The following is a 20,836-nucleotide window of genomic DNA, read 5'->3' as shown; positions in this document are numbered from 1 at the left end:
TATCTTTTTTGGTTCACACTTTAATGAATTACTGTGAACTTTGGCGAGAACGTTGATCAAGGCATATTGTATTTATAAACTTCTTTCTAAAATGGAAACTCCTTTGTACCTCTACTTAAAGATAATAGTAAAAACATAAATTGTAGCGCAGTAAAAAAAGAAAAATACGGGCTGGGAAGGTGGCTCAGTGGTAGAGCGCTTGCCTTGCATGCCTGAGGCCCTGGGTTTGATTCCTTAGCACCACATAGCAAAAAGAAAAAAAAAGCCAGAGGTGGTGCTGTGGCTCAAGTGGTAGAGCGCTAGCCTTGAGTTGAAGAGCTGAGGGACAGCGCCCAGGCCCAGAGTTCAGGCCTCACTACCGGACCCCCCCCCAAAAAAGAAAAATACTACTAAAAAAAGAAAAATACTATTCATTATGGAAAAAAAAACAACAACTGTGGCTTGATTTAAATCAATGCTGAGCAGACACTATAGAATGCACTGTCTGGGTTTGAAGCTGTTTCTTCCAGTCCTGACCTGTGCACATGGACAAGGAGTAATGGCAGTTGAACCAGCTATGCACAGTAAGAGTGTGGATCAGCAGGTGTTTCATTGTACTGCTTCTCATCAGTAACAATGGGGACATATTAATCTATTCCATGGAGTCCTCAGAGAAGTAGTAAATTAATGTAGGCAACACATTCAAATGGTGCTGGTGTAGCAAGCACCCAGTACAAGACTGCACGGCGGCCACTACTCTACATCTATCATTATTACAATGCCGCAACCTCTGTATCTTCTCTTTCTATGTGGTACCTTGGCATTCCCTTTTAAGTTGAGTTTCCAATCTGTCTGGAGCTGAATTCACATACAGCATTTGCACTCATGAACTGATGGGAGGTCCAGGCAAATATTAGTGTTTCCTGACCAATAGTGTACCAAGAATGCCCAGTGCTGATTGTATTTTAAATCCCTAAGGTAGCCCCCTTTCCAAATGGAAAGGTGTCTGCATTCACTCTAATCTAATTCATTATAAACAGTTGAGCTACACAGAACATGCATAAAATTAAATTTCATTAAAAAGAAAAGGAGGAAACAAATCCTCACTGGCATCATTGCACGAGCTTTAGTTAATTTATGGAGCTGACTTTTTGCCTTAGAAGAGGAGGGAAGTTCATATCAAATATGGAGTGGTCCTTTGGCACATTGTTTTAGATCCATTCTCTCTCGGGTCATCTGAGGTCCTAGACCTCCACATTTTTCCCTGCAGATTGCTGAAGGCAGATTTTTGGAGACCAATTACAACGAAATATAATTCTAAACTCAGTGAAGAGTACTTAGGAAATGGTCAACAGATCTCTGACTGATCTTTGCTTTTTAGTTATCCTCATTTTCATGTTCTGTGATTACACTCTGTAACATAGTAGTGTCAGTCTCCAGAGGAAAACAAGTTCGTGCTCCTATCAGACTCTCTGGTATTATTATTGATGATGATTTGATTAACATAGGATTAACATGACTCGTGGCTTCTGATTATAATCTTAAACAAATAATTCCAAAATCGTGCTCCTATCAGACTCTCTGGTATTATTATTGATGATGATTTGATTAACATAGGATTAACATGACTCGTGGCTTCTGATTATAATCTTAAACAAATAATTCCAAAATCTGGTACTCCATTCTCAGATGGAATGGAGGAAAATGCAAATGACACATGAGCATTCCTTGAGCAAAGCTGCTTCCTTTAGCAATGACTCTGGTGTGCTTTGTTCCACATCAGGTTTGAGCACACTAACCCATCACAAGAGCCTCCCGTTTCTGCCAGAGACTAGACACAGCTCTCCTGGGAAGCTATCTGGCTGCCCCTGCTGAGCTCAGCTGTTAAGTTACTGGCAGAAATTCTCTAAGCTCACCTACCCCTGGACCACCAAATCCCTCACTAAAGGTACAAGGCAGGCCAGCAACAGCTCAATACTGCTTAACATTTTACTTTCAATAGACTAAAAGGCCACAGAAATACACATACACATCATATATATAACACATATACAGTACTGTGGTTTGAAGTGTGTGTGTGTGTGTGTGTGTGTGTGTGTGTGTGTGTGTGTGTGTGTGTGTGTGTGTGTGTGTGTGTGTGTGTGTATGCACAGCACTGGGGTTTGAACTTGGGTTTTTTTTATTCTTGCTAAGGAGGCATACTACCGTGGAGCCACAACTCCAGCCCTTTTCTACACTGGTTATTTTTGAGACCGGGTCTTATTTCCTGTGCACATGTGACCTTGGATCTCAATCCACCAATTTTTAGCTTTCTACCAAGCTGGGACGACAGACATGTCATGCAGAGACAAAACTAGAACCTCTTTTGTGGTTCTTCCCTCCATCCTTTCCCAGTAACCGGGGATTGACTTCTACACTCATTGCTATCTGTGGGCCTTCTGCTAATTCCAAACAGCTGCAAACCCCTAACCAATGGCTCCATATGGCCTCCTCGGAGAATCCCCGTGGCTCTGGACCATTCCATGTCTGTGGGAACAGCTGTCTCTGAGCTTTACTCCGCCTGCAGGCTGCCGTGAGAGGTGACCCATATTTTTTAAGATGCCATTTTACCTTTCCCTGATGGCAATTGGGATTCCTCCTAGATAGTATGTGCTGAAATCAAATATTTCCCCTTCAATGATAATGTTTTGGCTATTCACATTTATCCTCATAAGTTTTTGGGCTTTTCCAATTTTGATCAGAACCTGAAATAAATGAGAGATACATTAACAAGCAGTTAAAGTGAAGGAAGCCAGAGCCAGAGAAACAGAGATTGCATGGTTTCTTTCATTTGTGGTAGGCAGAATGTACCTATTATCTGGAAGTAAACACGTTAGGATGGGCCATATATAAGTGGTTACGAATGAATTAACTGAAGTATAACAGATTCTATGGAGAGCTCAAGTTGTATAACCTTTTGAAGACAACGTCAGAGCCCAACAAAATTGAATCCAGGAAATGGGTACATCCAAGGGGGAGGTGGGGAAGGGGAGAATTGATTGTATATACCACAAAATTAAGAAAAGGAAAGGGGTGGGTCGAAGGGGAATGAGAATATTGAAGGGGTGACATTGATCAAGATGCTTTGTATTCATAAACTGCTTTGTTAAATGGTGCCTCCTTTGTACAACTACTTAATAATAAAAAAGAAGAAGAAATATGTTTAAATGAATCCTACTTGCAGTGGTGCAGTCATTATGCTTTTGTTTATCTTCTGTCAGACTCATTTACATATGAGGAAAAAAGAAAGACTGCTCTGCTGAAGTTTGGGCTAAAAAAAAAAATCCCTGACAGTGAAACACAGAAGTGGAAGTATTTCCACTTGAAATGAATCATGGTTTACATGTGTCTTATGTACACATGCATTATGTATTGCATGCTTAATGTTCAAATTTTAAAAGGATAGGGACCTCGGTTAATAACTAAGTTTATCTAATAACAGAAAAACATGTATGCTTGCTTTGTGTATGTGTGTGTGGGAGGGGGGAGGTTGGCACTGACTTAATTCTAAAGATCTACAGACATTTAACAGTTGAAGTATATAAAGGATGTACCGTATGATCTCTCCCATTGTTGATGGTATCTCTAATTCCTTTCTCTTTGGGCTGCCCCGAATTCAGTTTGTATCTCACCAAGAGATTGCCATCTTCTACATTCAGGGATATGAAGTGATCCTAGGAGATGGAGACAAAGCAGATTTACCAGAAGAAGAAGAGCTGAGGAAGAAGCCAGGGTGTTAGAAATCAAACGATCCAATCACACACAGCTCTCAGATTCAACTGCCTCTGAGCTAGAAGACAAGGCAACACTATAAATCTGAGTCATAGATCTGTGATGATGACTACCCTAAACCTTATATCATCTTCAGTGCCTGGCACTCAGGATGGGCCAACACATGCCAGCTGACACCATGATTTTGCTTCATTCTATCCATAACCAATATGCAAAATGGACACCAAAAAGATACAGGTCATTACAGTTATGAGCAAAGATGCGTGCTACCTTTTAGAGAGAGATGGCCTTAACTGAACCCTCCCCAGACATTTTCCATCATGTTTGACTTACACATAGCAATGTGTCCTCCTTGATACCGCCCATTTCACTTCTGAGGGCTGTGTTCCACACAGGGTTCCTTCCCTGTCTCACCCCCTCCCCCTTTACCTCCACAGTTGTACTCACAGAGCCCAGACCCAGCCACAATCTGCCTTCGTAGGACCAGGTCTGTGTGTCTGGTCCACTTCTGTCACTATTACTGCCTGTGCGGCTCACAGATATTCCATCTCAGAATATTCTAGACACAATCAATAATCTACCTGCCTCCCACTGGCTGTCAAGCCTGTCTCTTCTGAGCTCTATACATTTTTTTTTTACTTCTTGTGCATGTGCGCGCACACACATTCACTTACTTGTTCCTAACCCTCTTTCTCTCAGTCCCATAACAAACAAACAAACAAGAGAACTCTTCCCTTACTCTCATGTCACAACCCTGATTTCAGTCACAACTTCACCCAGGCTGCACAGTAACATCCTACGCTCTCCCCAAATCCCAACTCCAATAATTTCCATTCTGCAGCCAGAACACCCTTTGGAAAGTGCCAGTGTGGACATGTAACTTCCCTTTAGTCTCTGGACACAGCCCTGACTTTCTGGCAGACGTGGGAAGGCGTGGCCCACTACTTCACTTTATTCCTCAGCCGCCTGGGTCACGCTTCCATCCCTGAGGGCTTCTAACCTTCCCACCTCCAGGCCTTCTCCATACGCTTCCCATTACCCATCCCTCTTCTGCTATGTACCCTGAAAGTGTCACCTTTCACTGTCCTCCATGGAGGTCTCAGGTGAAGCATCCTTTGATCAAGAAAAAAGTCTTTTATGCCATAGAGTCCTCATTGTTTACTCCTTGAAATTATGATGAATTAACCATTAATCTATTGACAGTGTACCTTTGTGTAACATCTTCCTTCTCTTCTGTGCTTGTCTTGGTCATTAATTGCCTTTTTGTTATGAAGTAAATACATAGATCACTTGAATCAGCTGTTTCCTAAGTGGTCAGGAAAAGCTTAGGAGCTCTCATTTAAAGAACGATCCATCCTTCTCTGGATGAATCCTTCTTTTGCCTTTGAGAATTCATGAGCCAGAGTAGCACCGGCATTCTGAGAATAATGAGCTGCATGCTTACTAGCAACCCTCTGGATTGCTTATGCAATGGCATTATGTAAGTTCTCCTCTAACTTAAGTACTGTGTCTGCTTCTCAGTCTCCAAACACTTCAAAACATAATACCAGCTGAACACCCCTACCTGAAAAATGCAAATTATGAAATGCCTGGGAATCTAAAACTTTTCACTTGAGTGCCAACACCATGTGACAAATGATGGCTTAATGCTACAGATCTGAAGGCTTCATGCACAAAATTACCAACAATATTATTTACAGTTACCTTTAGGCTAAGCATGTAACATGTACATGCAACATACAGGAGTTTTGTGTGTGGACTTGGGTTACATCCCCAAGATAGCTCATTCTGTATATGCAAATATTCACGAGAGGTTTTTCTTTGTTGTTGCTGCTGCTTTTAGTGTACTATGTGATTTTTTTCTTTGTTTCTTTTGTATGTTCTTCCTCCAATGGTATATCCCTGTTGTTATTGTATTTGATCTTGGTACCCTGAATCCTTATATATATACGTTTATCTGATTTGGGGAGGGGAAGGGGAATAACAAAATGCTGAAACAAGGACACAGGATGACCCATTGCAACAATGATACTCACAAGACACTATGTTGGAAATGAACCTTACAACTTTGGTGTGGGGGAGAGAGTGGGGAAGATGGGGTGGGGAAGGGAGAGTGGGAGAAAAACAAAGGAGGGGGTAACAATGCCCGACAAGAAAGGTACTCATTACCTTACTGATGTAACTGTAACCTCTGTGTACAGCATCTTTATAAGAAAATAAATTTAAAAATAAAAAATAAAATTAGAAAAATTAAAAATCTGAAACATCTCAGAAAAAGATGCTCAACCTGAACAAAGAAGACCTTGCTTGGGAAAATAATAGCCTTGCCCAAAAGGTACTTACTAGTGGCTTCTAGTTCTGCACTCTTAGGGCTGGTTGGGACCTATCAAAACCACCAGAACTAATACAGTCCAAATCTCCCAAAGGGTCTAGGTCACCCTAAGAGGAGAGCTGAGCTACATCTGTGTCCCACCCTGAAGGTAGAAGAGTCTGATAAAGTGCAAAACTTTCTATCAACTCCACATTCTCTGACCAGAGCACATGGACCAAGGTACATGTCTCCAGAAACATTACCAATGGAAGGCTTTTCTTCCCAGGATCCATCCACAAGGCTTAGAGAGCAGCCATGCCAGAGCCAGAGCCAGAGCCAACATTGTACCCAATCTCCCGCCACCAGCAGATGGCGCTGACAATCACCTGTAGAATGTCACTTTGGATTTACCTAACCTAATCAATTTAAGAATGGTCCTGAAGATGGGGGAGAAGGATGAACGGAATGACAATGATTGACTTGCAGTGTACTCATAAATGGACATATTGAAGTGAAGCCCCTTTATAAAACTACCTAAAGATAACAACAAACAAAGGATGGTCCTCAAGAACCCAATCTGACAGTAATGGAATCCCCAACAGTCAGGCAAGAACCAAATCAAGATGCAAAGAGCAAAAAGTCACATCTAGAGGTCTTGGAGCCCCAGAAGGTCTTCATTTGTTTTGAGACAGAAACAAGCAAGCAGTAGTTTCCAAAGAATTAAAACTAATGAAGAGAAGTAAACAGGAAAAGTAATGATAGTCTCAAATTTCTGATTACATGTGCTCATTGAAATTCACCCTCCATCCCCACAGAAAGTACGTACAATTGGCCAATGGGAAGGATATAGATAACATTGGCATAATGTTTCACAGATCCAATTGTTCATTCATAACAACCCAGTTATCCTCAAATTGCTACACAGACTGGGTATATTTGGTAGGGTCTGGATGCTTACTGTTGATTACCTGGCTTTCTGCGAAGAACAGCAAACCTCTATCCACAGTGGTCTGGATTGTTTGTGAAAAGGTTGGGAAGGGAGCGTTTGGTTGAGTTGGAATTCGAGCGTAGCCTGTACCTTCAAAATAATTTTTGTCCGATTCTTCCTTTCTCCTGTCAACACCAATGGTAAGTTAAGACATAGCAGTAGGTCAGCATGCAATTGCTTATTAATATGGGACACCTCTGCCTGAAAAACTGAGCGAAGAACAGGCATTCTACTTGCTACAATTGTGAAAGCCGAAGGGAAAAAATCTTTAAAGTGTCAAAACAGCTAGTTTTCTCTCCTGGATATGTTGATATATTAAAAAGGATAATGGTCAAGGGCTTGTCTTGGAAGTTAAATGCCTGTCAGGTAGAAGTGACCTACTAGCTAAAAATCTTGAAATACAATTTATTTGAAATAGAAACTTAAAACCTGATCTGTTACATAGTAGAATAGTCCAAGTATTGTGTAAATTATAAGGGTGGTTAGGAGCTTACAGCAGCAATTTTCAAATAGGGTTGGATGGCGGAGTAACTAGAAAGTCACCCAATATGAGCATTACTTTTTTAAAAATAAATATGTACTTTGCATCTAAATCAGATGCCACCTAATTTCTTGGTAGGGAGTACCAGCAATTTAATAAAGATTTATTTTAAAAATAAGATAACTGTAGCTGGGCACTGGTGGCTCAGCCCTGTAATCCTAGCTACTCAAAGTTCAAAGCCAGTCTGGGCAGGAAAGTCCATGAGATTCTTATCTCCAGTTAAGCACTAAAAAAGCCAGAAGTGGAGCTGTGGCTCAAGTGGTAGAGCACTAGCCTTGAGCAAAAAATTCTGCAGGGACAGCACCCAGACCCTGAGTTTAAGCCCCAGAACTGGTACAAAAGAGAGAGAGAAAGCTCTATCAATACAATCAAGTTAAGGAAAAATATGGTTATTCAGTTCTAGAGATAGGCTGCCGGCATGATTTAAGAACCATTGGCTCATAGCAACCATCAGCATCAACAGCACCTTTAACGTGTCACTCGGCACACGTCTTTCTTAGATGTGCATGTTCCCGGTGCAGTCACAGGGACACTAACTGCCATCTTTTTCACTCACCTTCTACAAGGCTCCACTTCAGTTGTGTTGAGATTGAATGTTGTTTTGAAGTTGTACAAACTCAGAACATTTTCATTGAGGTCATCCAATTCAATACAACCTTTGTATGGGGGGAATCTTAGTCTACTAGGAAGCTGAAAATGAAACAAAAAAATCATTAGTTGAGCCAGACAATCAATTTAACCAAAAGAAAAACTTGTGAAAGTATAATAGGAGCAGTGTAATTCTATCACTTCTAATCATCAGTATCATGCATGCATCAGCAATGTGGGCACTGGAATGAGATGCCCTGGCTTTGCTAGTTAGAAGATGGATATAGTCTTGAGAAAGTTATTAAACCTTTTGCCTCAGTTTCCATCTTTGTAAAATAGGGATAATAACACTTATTTTAATATACTTAAGCTTAGGACAGTGTTCAGAGAAATAGAGAAATCTCATTGTTACTTAATATTATAATATGTGCTTTAAGAACATATAGTTAAATCCATTTTATATATAATTAATTAAAATAAAGGCAGGGTTTCATCAAGCTAAATTAGAATTCACACACTTACTTTAAAGTCAGGTGGGTGGCCTCCAACATAAAACACAACATTTTCAGGATCTAAATTAAGCAGTGTGTTAAGATTTCCACTCTCCATGTCATGGAATTGAGGTGCTTTGGGTTTACTGGATGTGGCTTCTTTGGTATAATTGAGTCTTGCAAACTGATAAATTCTGTTGAAAATGAGATCATAAAGTTATTTTTAAAATGAGAGAATTCAAAGCTAAGATGCTAAATATGGGGTTCCATATTGGGAAAGTTTAGAGGTGGGGCAGGTTCACTAAGAGAAAGCATCAATCAGCCTTGTACCTCTGAAATTTCACTCGGTCCATAACTGCCTCTTGAGTCTCACTCTCAGTCAAGATCTGGTCCACCTGGAGTTCTGCCTCTTTGTCTCCCAGGTTGTACACACAGGTGAGCCGGCCGTTGACAACTGCCATGCCAATGTAGTCCTTAGAGACCTGGAGACATAAAGGCACCCCAGAATTCTTCACACACAATATTCTCTCAGCTCTCCATCCCAAGAGGGTCCCAAGCGTTTCATTGCATAAAATAACAAGTTTTATACAAGGAGTTTTGGGCAGACAGAATACATGAGGTACATACTCTAATAGACAAGGACACAACAGGTCATCCTGTCTGGGACCATCTTTGTGTTATAGTGCAGTTATTCATTCCCCTATTCACTCAATTCTCAAATGTTTGTTAGCACCTGCCATACAGCTAGAGTAGGTGTGGCCTTAGCCATGTATTCCATTTGTAATCTGGCAAGGGAGATAGGCTACTTTTGCTTTCCATGTACCAGACAACACTCCCTTCACACTCTGCATAGGCTCTGGGAGACCTGGCAACTCCACGTTACCAAGGAAGTATCTTCCTTCCCTATCAGAATGTGAGAGCATTAAGGTAGAAATGGTTTCTGACAACTATAGTAAAATATAGGTAGTGTAAATTTGACAATTTTAACAATTTTGAAGCATTTATTTATTTATTATTCAGGAAATCAAGAGATAAATTTTGTGTTTATCATAAATAGAAGGTATGGGACATATCTGTAACTACAGGGATGCCCAAACCTACAGATGCTCAAGTCATTTACAGAAAACAATAGCCATAGGTTTCTCTTATTTGCAATAACTAGTATATTCCTGAGACAAGCAAAAAAGGTCAGATAAGATGATGTTAAGCAAAATGAACCCCAAATAAGGTCACAAGTGGTTTTTTCTTTCTTTCTATTGTTTCTAACGTATTTATAAGGTACCATGTGATTTTTTTTGTTGCTTTGTATTTCCCTCTCCTATGGTATAACCCCTGTTTTCACTGTATTTGATGTTGGTATAATTTGGGGAGCAGAAGGGAAAAAACAAATTGTTTACATAGGGATACAGGTGGACCCATTGCAACAATGAGATGTACAAGACACTATGTCGAAAAACAAACTTTACAATTTAGGTGTGGGGGGGGAGGGGAGTGTAGTTGTGGAGGTGGGAGGGAAGGGATGGTAGGGGAAAAACAAAGGAGGAGGCAACAATGCTTGATAAGAAATGTACTCATTACCTTGCTCATGTGATTGTAACCCCTCTGTACAGTATTTTTACAATAAAAAACTTATTTTAAAAAGAAAACGATAGCATATTGGCACATAATCTGTGCACATCCTCCCATAGATCATCCATCCATCCATCTTCCATCCATTCATAGTTCTAGAGATTGAGTGTAAGGCCTCATACATGCTACCCAAGAGTTGAACCACATCCCTAGCCCTTTTTATAGACTTTTCAATCATCTTATAATACCTACTTACACTATAAATGTTTGTAACTAGTTGGTATAATATACTGTTTAGAGTAATGACAAGTAAAAGGGTGTTTGTGTGATACACATTCACTACAGACATGTTTTGTTTCTTCTTCTGTGTATTGTCAGTCCATAGTTGTCTGAGTCCATAATGTGGAATCTGCTGTAAATTTGTTGAAGCTATGAAGTAATATGCATTTTGTCACAATAAAAGCAAAGCAATCACTTTACAAAGAAGCTACAAATAAAATAGTATCATCTGGAAAGCATGAAAAAATATTAAGAATCTTGATTCAAGACTCTTCAAATATAATGTCCACTAGTGATAAATAACACATTCCTAATGAGGAAGAATTTTCAGGAACCATATTTCAGATATTTCTGCTCCAACAACTGTACCCTAACCAGATCAGTAGTTAGCTTTTCCTTGACCCTAGATTGAAGAAATGTATTTAAAGCTGGGCACCACTGCCATATTCCTATCATCCTGGCTACTCAGGAGGCTATGATTTGAGGATCCTGCTCCAAAGCCAGCCTAGACAGGAAAGTCTGTAAGACTCTTATTGCCATTTAACCATGAAAAAGCCAGAAGTGGAGCTATATCTCAAGTGGGAAAGTGCTAGCCTTGGATACAAAAGCTCAAAGGACAGAGCCTAGGCCCTGAGTTCAAGCCCCAGAACCCCCCCCCCCCACACACACACAAACATACAAATGTATTTAAAGAGAGACCGAAAACTAAAGTCATCTATTCAAAATGTCTGTAATAGTTGTGGTTACATGATTCAGATGTGATAAAAAAAAAAATCAAACACCACAATTTCCAATTAGGCAAGACAGGCTTAGTTTTGTCCCAGTTCTCATAATGGTCTCCTCAGACTTGGGAACGGGTCTGCAGCTGGGCCTTTTGAGGAAGAAGATGGGGTCACATTCTGTGAGGTGAAGCTACTGTGGGTTTCCCCATTCAGCTTTGATATCGAGGCCCTGGCCTTGTGGGAAGAGGGGGTACTAAGCTTACACCTAATGTGTACATGTGCTCACATGCACAAACATGTGTGCACTGTGCAATGGGCTGAGGCCTCTCAATCCATCAGCAGCTATCAATCGATGATGGTGGGAGATCAATCAGGGTTGCCTCTGTACCCCAAGGGTGAGGGCAATTGTGGTAAGACTCATTATCTTAGTGAGATTTCCAACAATGAGGTAATAGCAGTGACTGAGCTGTGCCCCAAGCCTCGAAAGTATACATCTCCAAAAGTATACAGTTAGAAAGCTAGAGACATGTCCAGCCAATACTTACGTCTTTATTTCCAAGGTACATCACAAACATATCTTCTGTCCCCTCGTTTTCTCTTGAGTCAGGTCTTTGGAGAAACAAAGATAGAGATGTGTAGCCTTTCAAATCTTCTAGGTCACTTGGTAGTCGGACTTCAACTCCAGATTTACCATTGAACCTCATGGGGACTGCAACCTGTGAAGGGTCACAAGGTGATAAACATTCTACTGTGAAGAAAGTGAGTGCTCAGACAGGCAATCTGTAACCTTGGTGTTAACTGATCAGCCTACCCCAAGACGTGCTGATGAAGAACAGAGCTGTGAATGTCTCAGACCCGGGTCAGAAACTTACTAAAAAAATAAAACATTCGCTGGGCACCAGTGGCTTACACCTGTAATCCTAGCTACTCAGGAGGCTGAGATCTGAGGATCATGGTTCAAAGCCAGCCTGGGCAGGAAAGTCTGTAAAACTCTTTATCTCCAATAAACCACCAAAAAACCAGAAATGGCACTGTAGCTTAAGTTGTAGAGCACTAGCCTTGAGCTGAAGAGTTGAGGAACAGCCCTCAGGCCCAGAGTTCAAGCCCCATGACGGACCCATGGTTTCCCTTATTTGCAATAACTAGAATATGTCTGGGACAAGCAGAAAAAGTCAGAAGCTATGAACATATGACCAGACAAGATAATGTTAAGCGAAATGAACCCCAAGATAGGGACACAAATATTTTTTCTTTCTTGCTATTGTTTCTAACATATTTATAATATACCATGTGATTTTTTTTCTTTCTTTGTATGTTCCTCCCCCATGGTATAACACCTGTTTTCACTGTATTTGATGTTGGTGCCCTGCATCTTGTATATACGCTTCTCTAGCTTGTGGAGGGGAAGGGGAAAAAACCAAAATGTTTAAATAGGGATTCAGGTTGACCAATTGTAACAATGAGATGTACAAGACACTATGTTGAAAAATGAACTTTACAATTTAGATTGGGGGGGGGAAGGGTGGGGACAAAACAAAGGAGGAGGTAACAATGCTTGATAGGAAATGTACTCATTTCCTTGTTCATGTAACTGTAACCCCTCTGTACAGCATTTTTACAATAAAAAACATTGAAAAAAAATAAAACATTCATGTTCGTACTGTTTACTAATCAGGGGTTTCTGAAAACTATATTTGAGTTGCTGTGTCTGAAATAATACTTATTATTAGTGAGCATGTATTAATAATTATAGCAACTCTATAATAATTATTATTCCAATCTTTGGTGGTTTTTGTACAGAGGAGTAAACAGGGATGAAGCTCTTGACAGAGTGACTGTAGATAGTAGAAATATATCAAAAATATTTGTAAATGCACAGGTGTGTGTGTGTGTGTGTGTGTGTGTGTGTGTGTGTGTGTGTGTGTGTGTGTGTGTGTGTGTGTGTGTGTGTGTGTGTGTGTGTGTGTGTGTGTGTGTGTGTGTGTGTGTGTGTGTGTGTGTGTGTGTGTGTGTGTGTGTGTGTACCATTACTGGGCTTGAACACAGGGCCTTGTGCTCTTGCTTAGGTTTTTCGCTCAAGACTGGCATCCACAACTCCACTTCTGGCTTTTTTGGTGATTAACTAGAGCAAAGAGTACTAGAGGAAGTTATAAAGTTTTCTTCTCTCATTGTTTGTATTTATAATCTTTCTGAAAAGGTACCACCCAGCAACTTTCCCTCACCTTCAGTTATGTGGTCACTAGGGAATTTCTAACTTGCTAAGTATCAGATGTCTACTCAAAGCCTTATAAATTAATGGAGAAACAGTTCCACACAGAGATGAACAACATCACTAATATCACTACATAGCTGAGTACTATTTCTTCTAAAAAATTAGAAGATAAAATTGAGTATGTACTGAATATAAAGTTAAAACTGTTTTCCAATAAACTATATGTCTCTGCAATAAAAAAATGAAAAGAGTAAGAATCCTAGAATGATGTTTATTCCCACATGACATATTACCCATTAGGAATTTATCTATTTCTTGAGACTCATATACTTAAGGCATCATACCAAGGAGCTTAGTGGTGGGTAAGTTACAGCTCCCTTCAACCCACATTATGACTTTACTTTATGACTCTTCTTTCCTACTCACCCTCTCCTTCCAGGGGAAGCAACCATATCTCTGAATGTTTCCCCAGCATGCCCTTTTGCTTTTGGTCACTTGAGAAACTCGTTATTTTTAAAATCAAGATTAGATTTTTCTGTATATAAAAATAAAGGATAGAAAGCTAAGCATGGTGGTACATACCTGTAATTCCAGCACTCAGGAGGCTGAGGCAGGAAAATCATGAGCTTGAGGCCAGCACAGGCAACATAGCTAGACCACAGAACCCTCACTTGCCCTTGTAATAGCAGTCTAACAAGTGGAGCCTGGAAGTTAACCCTTCTTCCTGACTGCATAAACTCAATGAAAGAAAAACCCTTCTGGTCCCTGATACACCAGAAAATTAGAGGATAAGATCAAGTGCATTTTTGAAGGGTGACAGAAGTCGACTTTCATATTGCCAAGTACCAAAGAATTAGAGGAAGAAAGAAAGCCAACGGAGAAAATAATAAATGCCTTTTTTTCTACCTCAGCAGAGGATAATGTGGGGACACACACCTTATTGGCAGCATCCCGGGCCTGCTGAATTAGTTCTCGGATTCGGTCCACGTTGTCAGAGATGTTCCCCAGAGGCAACAGCTGTTGATTGATACTTTCAATCTTACTCAGAAGATCAGGCAGGTTCTTGGTTAATCTTTTCACTGTTAATGAGAAGTCAGACATTTACAACAGTACACTAAGAAAAGGGGGAATACAGATGTGCTTACTGCTGGTATTTGTCAAGTAGCTTCTTTAGGACCTAAATGTTGAATTGGCTAGATCTGTAATTGTATAATAACTCTTTCAAAATGCATGATGGATTTCCCCCCACAAGGTAACTATCAAATCTCTTTCCTTGATTATTATGCCAAAATGTATTTGTTTTCTTATCCTTAAAACTCATTCAAAATGAGATGGGCTCCAGTGGCTCATGCCTGTAATCCTAACTACTCAGGATGCTGAGATCTGAGAATTGCAATTTGAAACCAACCTGAGCAGGAAAGTCTGTGAGACTCTTAGCTCCAATTAACCACCAGAAAACTGGAAGTAGAGCTGTGGCTCAAAGTGGCAGAGCACCAGCCTTGAGCACAAGAGTTCAAGCCCCACAACTGACAAAATAAATAAATAACCATCATTTATAATTCTTTTCGCCAGTCCTGGGGCTTGAACTCAGGACCTGTATGCTATCTGTAAGCTTTTTTGCTCAAGGCTAATGTTCTATTAGTTGAGCCACAGAGCCATTTCTGGGTTTTTCTGAGTAGTTTATTGGAGATAAGTCTAACGGACTGCAAAGGCTGGCTTTGAACCACATACGCCCTCCTGAGTAGCTAGGATCACAAGTGTACTCCACCAGCACCCAGCAATCATTTGCAGTTTAATGTCTTATGTTTCAGACCTTATTACGCTATGACAATGGATTAAAAAAAAGATAAGGGTATGGATAGGAGAGGGAAAGATGGAAGGGGTGACATGGATCAAGATTCATGTACTTAGAACCTGATTTGTGGAATGGAAACTCTTTTATACAATTACTTACCTTTAAAAAAAGAAAGAGGGGGGGAGGATTGGGTGAGGGGGTGGGGGGGCTGGAAAGGGATGGGAAGGGGAAACAAAGGAGGAGGCTACAATGCTTGATAAGAAATGTACTCATTATCTTGCCCATCTAACTGTAACCCCTCTGTACAGTATTTTCACAATAAAAAAGAAAGAAAGAAAAGAATAGAGAAAAAAATTATAAGCCGTGCTATTTTTTCTAATTAGAATATCTACACTGTTTGAATGTACTATATGGAATTGTTTCCTAATGTCTTAATTTTATCTGACTTTACCAGCAAAGAATAAGCCCCACACAATGGAGAAGTAGGTAATCCATCTTGACCCCCACATGGCAGATACCTGAGTTATTGGCATCTGTCAGAGCCTTGCTAAAGTCTTCGCTCTGGGTGCTCCCATAAGTGTCCTTAATTCTTCTCACGTCTGTCTGAATGGGGTTGAGCCCATCCAGCACCTCACTGGTGATGTCGTTGGCCTTTTTGACCTTGCTCTTTGCCTCGCTGATCATACTATCGATGTCACCTAATGCACACACAAAGAGGTGGGGTGAAACAACCTAAAACACTCAACCAAAGCAACCAAAAACAGTGGTCCAGGGAGATGATGACCTCTCTGTATCCCACGAAGATCATTTCGGAGAGTAGTGAGGTTGGTGTCTATCAGTTCCTTCTGAATTGACACAATATTCAGTGTTTGCTGTAGGCTGTTGAGAGCAGGATTGATTTCTAAAAGAAATGAAACATCCAAGAGTCAATTAACTTGTAGGTTTGATTCCCCTGTTGACATTTATGGCCTCTACAAACCACTGAGCAGACAAATATATCTTAGCCTTCATCACAGAGATGCTCACTGCATGTACCTGGACTGCGGCTATTGGGACTTTGGTTACAGAGGCCAGAGGCACCTAGAGGTCTGTGGCAATGGATCCTTGGAAATGCACATAAAGAAAGGGAGAGACTAGCTGGGTGCTGGTGGCTCACACCTGTAATTCTAGCTACTCAGGAGGCTGAGATGTGAGGACTGTGGTTCACAGCCTGCTGGGGCAGAAAAGTCCAAGAGTCATCTCCAGTTAACTGCTGAAAAGCAGGAAATGAAGTTGTGGCTCAAGTGACAGAGTGCTAAACCTGAGTGTAAAAGCTAAGGGACATTGTCCAGGTCTTGATTTATAGCCTCAGTATTAGCACAAAGAGAGAGAGAGAGAGAGAGAGAGAGAGAGAGAGAGAGAGAGAGAGAGAGAGAGAGAGAAGGAAGAGGGAGAATAAGAAAGAAAGAGAAAGGGAGAGACAGAAGGAGGGAGGGACTGAACAACTTCAGAAAGCTGACTTGCACTTTGTGAAGATCAGAAGAATGTTTACAAAGGACATATCCATCTTACTTGGTCCTGTGTCCCAACACATTGTGGTGTATAGCACCAGTCAGAGCTTAATATTAGTATAGTTTTGTTGGTAGATGAATGAATGAATGAATGAATGATCACAGCAAATGGCTTTCTTATGGTCACTCATGGATATTCATAACTGAGCAGGAATCTAAATCCATAGTCCTTGCTGAGCTTCTAAGTTTTTTCAGACAGATTAGATGATGTCTATATTGATGATACATTAATACAGAAAAACCATTCTGATGATATATGAGTTACATTATGGTCTAAGGAATGTTTGTTTTTCTCTTTTCTTTTCGGCAGTACTGAGGTTTGAACTCAGCTTTCTAGGCTGCTGCTCTACCACTTAAGCCATGCTTCTAGCCAGGCTTTTTGCTGGTTACTTTCAAGCTAGGGTCTCAGAAGCTTTCTGCATGGGCTGATCTTAAATTGAGATCCACCTGCTCTCGGGCTTCTGAGTAGCTAAGATTATAGACTCGAGCTATTGGAACCCAACTCAAGGTCTGTTTTATTTAATAACATAGTGTTCCAATTTATTTGAAACACTAATCCTGAACTCAGTGGTAGAGGATGTGCATAGCATGTGCAAGACCCTGAGTCTGATTCCCAGAACCACAAAAAACAAATAGACAAAGCATCAAGCCAACAAACAAATCACACCAATCTACTTGCAATCTGAAATTTTATGAAGAGAGGAGATGCCACACCACGAAACCCTAACTGAACTTTTCCTAGCAAGTGCCTGTAAATTATTATTTTTTCTATATTTGATTTTTTAAAGATTGTTTCATAAATAAGTTTGTGAAGTCATCATCTAGAAGCTCAGCCAGGGCAATGGCCTTAAGATCCCTGTGCAGGCATGAATCTCTGGAAGTGACAAGAGAAACTGAAGAGCACATTCTCAAACCTCGGGAATTCTTTGTTGTTGTGCTGATCCAGGGACCTAAACTCAGGGCCTGGGCATTGTCCCTAAGATTTTTGAGCTCAAGGCTAGAGCTCTATCACTTGAACCACAACTCTACGTCCAGCTTTTGAATGGTTAATTGAAGATAACAGTCTCATGGATTTTGTTGCCCAGGCTAACTTCAAACTGCAATCCTCAGATTTCAGCCTCCTGAGTAGCCAGGATTACTTACAGGCATGAGCCACTGGTACCCACCTGATTCCTTTCACATAAAATAAACACAATGTTCCCAAGGAAAACATTTATGCTTTTAAAAATTCTCATGTTTGCTAGTGATTGTGACTTTTGATACATTTAGTTGCTAAGATTTTAGGACAAGAAATTTTGAGGCAGTTGTTCTATTGACCTGAAATGAATGATTTTAATGTATATGGGTTCCCACTTTTATGGCTGCAGGAGAATTTAATTAAAAGAGTCTCCCACAAGGTCAGGCCCAAACACATTTAAGTCCCTTAAGACTTTTAATATTTATAAGATTCCAGTGAATTTTATATATGTTGAATGGGAATATTCAGAATATTGAGTGGGTACATAGTGTTGATAATGTAAGCCATGAATTAAGACACTATGCTGTGCATTGACACTGGAGTTGAGAAATGGCATTTGACAGCAAAGCTCTACTTCTCGGCTCCACAGATTGCTTGAAGTCCTGATTGCCCCTGCTGCCCCCACAGCCCCGTACCTTGCTGCAGCGTCTTCTGGGTTATCTTAGCTTCATTTAATAGTTCATCGCTGGCAGAACTCAGGGTCTTAGCTTTTTTGGGAAGATTTTCCTTTATCACTGTCTAAAAGCAAAAAAGTTTATCCACCTTAACATATGCTACACCTTAGGAAATACACAGTAAGATTTTTTTTGCCCTAGTCCTAAAGCAACCGCTCTATCCCATAACTAAGCCATATTCCCAGCTCCTCAAGCTTTAATCTTTAAAGAATAAAGCCTGAAAGGGAGAAAGAAGTTGGGAGTAAACTCTTCTATAAAAGATGCAGTCAGGATTCTAGGTAGACATTCGTGGTTTAGGGAGGTGGACCCATCTCTGGTGACATGCTGGCCAGTTGGGTGATGCCTGTGCCCATGCCTAACTCATTTGCTCAGGGTCACTTGTCCAATACCTCTTACAGGAATCAAGAAGAGAACTTAGCTGCTTTCAGGCTCCCAAGCTCCAGAATCTACAAGCTTTCAACTTCTGAAGAAGTCCTGTTTTCTCACTCCGATGAGAAATATTGGGTCCTTCATTTTTATAAGTAGGAATATGATATGCCTTATATAAGATCTCACAGGTGCCCACTGACATGCCAAGATGTAAAACCAAGTCACCAGGAGAAAATAGTTATCAAATTGCTTTCAGAAGTCTCTCTGTTTGCTAAGTGTTAATACTTAATCACAGCATAATAGCAGACGTAATAGAGACCAAGATATGCTGTTTGGTTTTACTTCAAAATCAATAATTTTAGTGTAATTTCTACCTGGTTTTACAAATACTTTTTTTGGTCAGTCCTGGGGCTTGAACTCCGGGCACTCTTCTTGGGGCTCCTTTTGTTCAGTGCTAGCACTCTACCACTTGAGCCCCAGTGCCACTTCTGGCTTTTTCTGTGATTAATTGGAGATAAGAGTCTGACAAACCTTCCTGCTCAGGCTGGCCTCAAACTGCAATCCTCAGACCTCAGCCTCCTGAGATTGCTAGGATTACAGGCATAAGCTAGTGGCAGTCAGCTACAAATACTTTTTAACCTGAACTACGGACATTAAATAGGCCAGTAAATACAGAAAAGCCCCACATCTAGAACCAGTAAAGTTCTAATTTTAAAATCAACTGTGTTTTAATAATATTCCTTCATGTACATGGAGAGAGAACAAAAATGTGAGATCCCTCCAGAATGAAGTTGGAGAACCACAGGTGCAGCTCCAGGTACCAACCTTAAGGGCAGACTCGGATGCACTGGTGGCCTTGTTGGCTGCATCCTCTGCGGCTTTGATGGCATTGAGGATGTTCTCATAGGCAGTGGCGGCATCCACAGCACGGCGTACCAGCTCGTCTCCACTGGCATTTCTCTTTATTCTAGAAGGAGATGTGGGAGAGGGGTTATATCCTGTAGCAGCCTTTCCCTGTGGCTGCTATGGCTGCTATCTTTACTAGTAGACACAGATATTGCCCATCTTTGTGATCCTGACCCAAGGCGATGTCCACATTGCAGGTCTGGTTTTGACCTGCTGTGGGTCCTGGACCCTGCCCTCCATCCTAGTGGGGACAGCCAGGTGGTCCAGCTGAGGACTTTGCTTGGCGTGCCAAGAGCCCATGAAGGTCAGATGTCCATGAGCTCAGGCTGCACTTACTCCTCCAGCTGCTTCGCCAGCTCCTGCAAAGACTGTGCGTGCTTTTCTGCCTCTCCAACCAGAGGAGCTTTGATGGAAGATCTGGAGAGTTCTCGCACTTTGTCACTGAGCTCTTGTCTTGCTCCATTTAAACTAGCAGCGAGTTTTTCATATTCCTGTTTTTCCAAGGCAACAAAGACAGTATAAATACATAGAATATACATTCTCTCAAATTGTCACTAATGATTTTGTTTTGCTGAGCAGTTATATTTTCTAAGCCCATCCACAATTACCGCTTATCCTTACAGTTTATCTGCCCCAAGTTTTACATCTTCTAGATTATTGCCCTGCTTTTTGTAAGTTAGAACCACAATGTCATCATCAAAGTTCTGCTAAAACAAAGGACTTTTGATCTAGAGAAAGAGCTATGATAAGGAGGTTGGTTTAACAAGGAGGATGAAGGTGGTTGAGAACTATTGAAATAGATTATTTGCAACTATGAAAAGAGGAAAATGAAACCTGTTGAAATCATTTGGGAATAAAAAGGGGAAGAGAGGTAAGGGTGAGGCCGATTGGAACAGAGCATAAACATGTGTGGAAATGTAACAATGAAATTTTCCCTGTAAAATTAATGTAGGGTAGCCAGGTGCCAGTAGCTCATGCCTATAATCCTAGTCAAGAGGCTGAGATCTGGTGTGGTTGGAAGCCAGCCCAGGCAGCAAATTCTCCCACTGTTATCTCAAATCTCTTGTCTCAAT

The 20,836-nt window shown here is 40.8% G+C and overlaps 1 protein-coding gene across 2 annotated transcripts in view; it reads right to left on the bottom strand.

The window, feature by feature from the left end:
• Lama3 (laminin subunit alpha 3) overlaps positions 1-20,836 on the bottom strand; it is a 227,740-nt gene that overhangs the window by 26,063 nt on the left and 180,841 nt on the right. For both annotated transcript variants that reach the window (XM_042675276.1, XM_042675275.1), the window contains 13 exons: positions 20,100-20,254; positions 19,683-19,824; positions 18,450-18,552; positions 16,031-16,147; positions 15,765-15,944; positions 14,388-14,530; positions 11,785-11,955; positions 9,000-9,151; positions 8,701-8,863; positions 8,147-8,280; positions 7,030-7,174; positions 3,573-3,692; positions 2,590-2,723 (listed from right to left, as the gene is read on the bottom strand). In XM_042675276.1, the coding sequence (XP_042531210.1) occupies positions 2,590-2,723; positions 3,573-3,692; positions 7,030-7,174; positions 8,147-8,280; positions 8,701-8,863; positions 9,000-9,151; positions 11,785-11,955; positions 14,388-14,530; positions 15,765-15,944; positions 16,031-16,147; positions 18,450-18,552; positions 19,683-19,824; positions 20,100-20,254 (1,859 nt within the window). The remainder of the gene's footprint in view (positions 1-2,589; positions 2,724-3,572; positions 3,693-7,029; positions 7,175-8,146; positions 8,281-8,700; positions 8,864-8,999; positions 9,152-11,784; positions 11,956-14,387; positions 14,531-15,764; positions 15,945-16,030; positions 16,148-18,449; positions 18,553-19,682; positions 19,825-20,099; positions 20,255-20,836) is intronic.

Source organism: Dipodomys spectabilis, unplaced genomic scaffold (genome assembly GCF_019054845.1).
Source record: "Dipodomys spectabilis isolate Male_0828 unplaced genomic scaffold, ASM1905484v1 ptg000024l, whole genome shotgun sequence".
NCBI lineage: Eukaryota > Metazoa > Chordata > Mammalia > Rodentia > Heteromyidae > Dipodomys > Dipodomys spectabilis.
The sequence above is the reverse complement of the archived record's forward strand: the minus strand, read 5'-3'. Positions and strand labels throughout refer to the sequence as shown.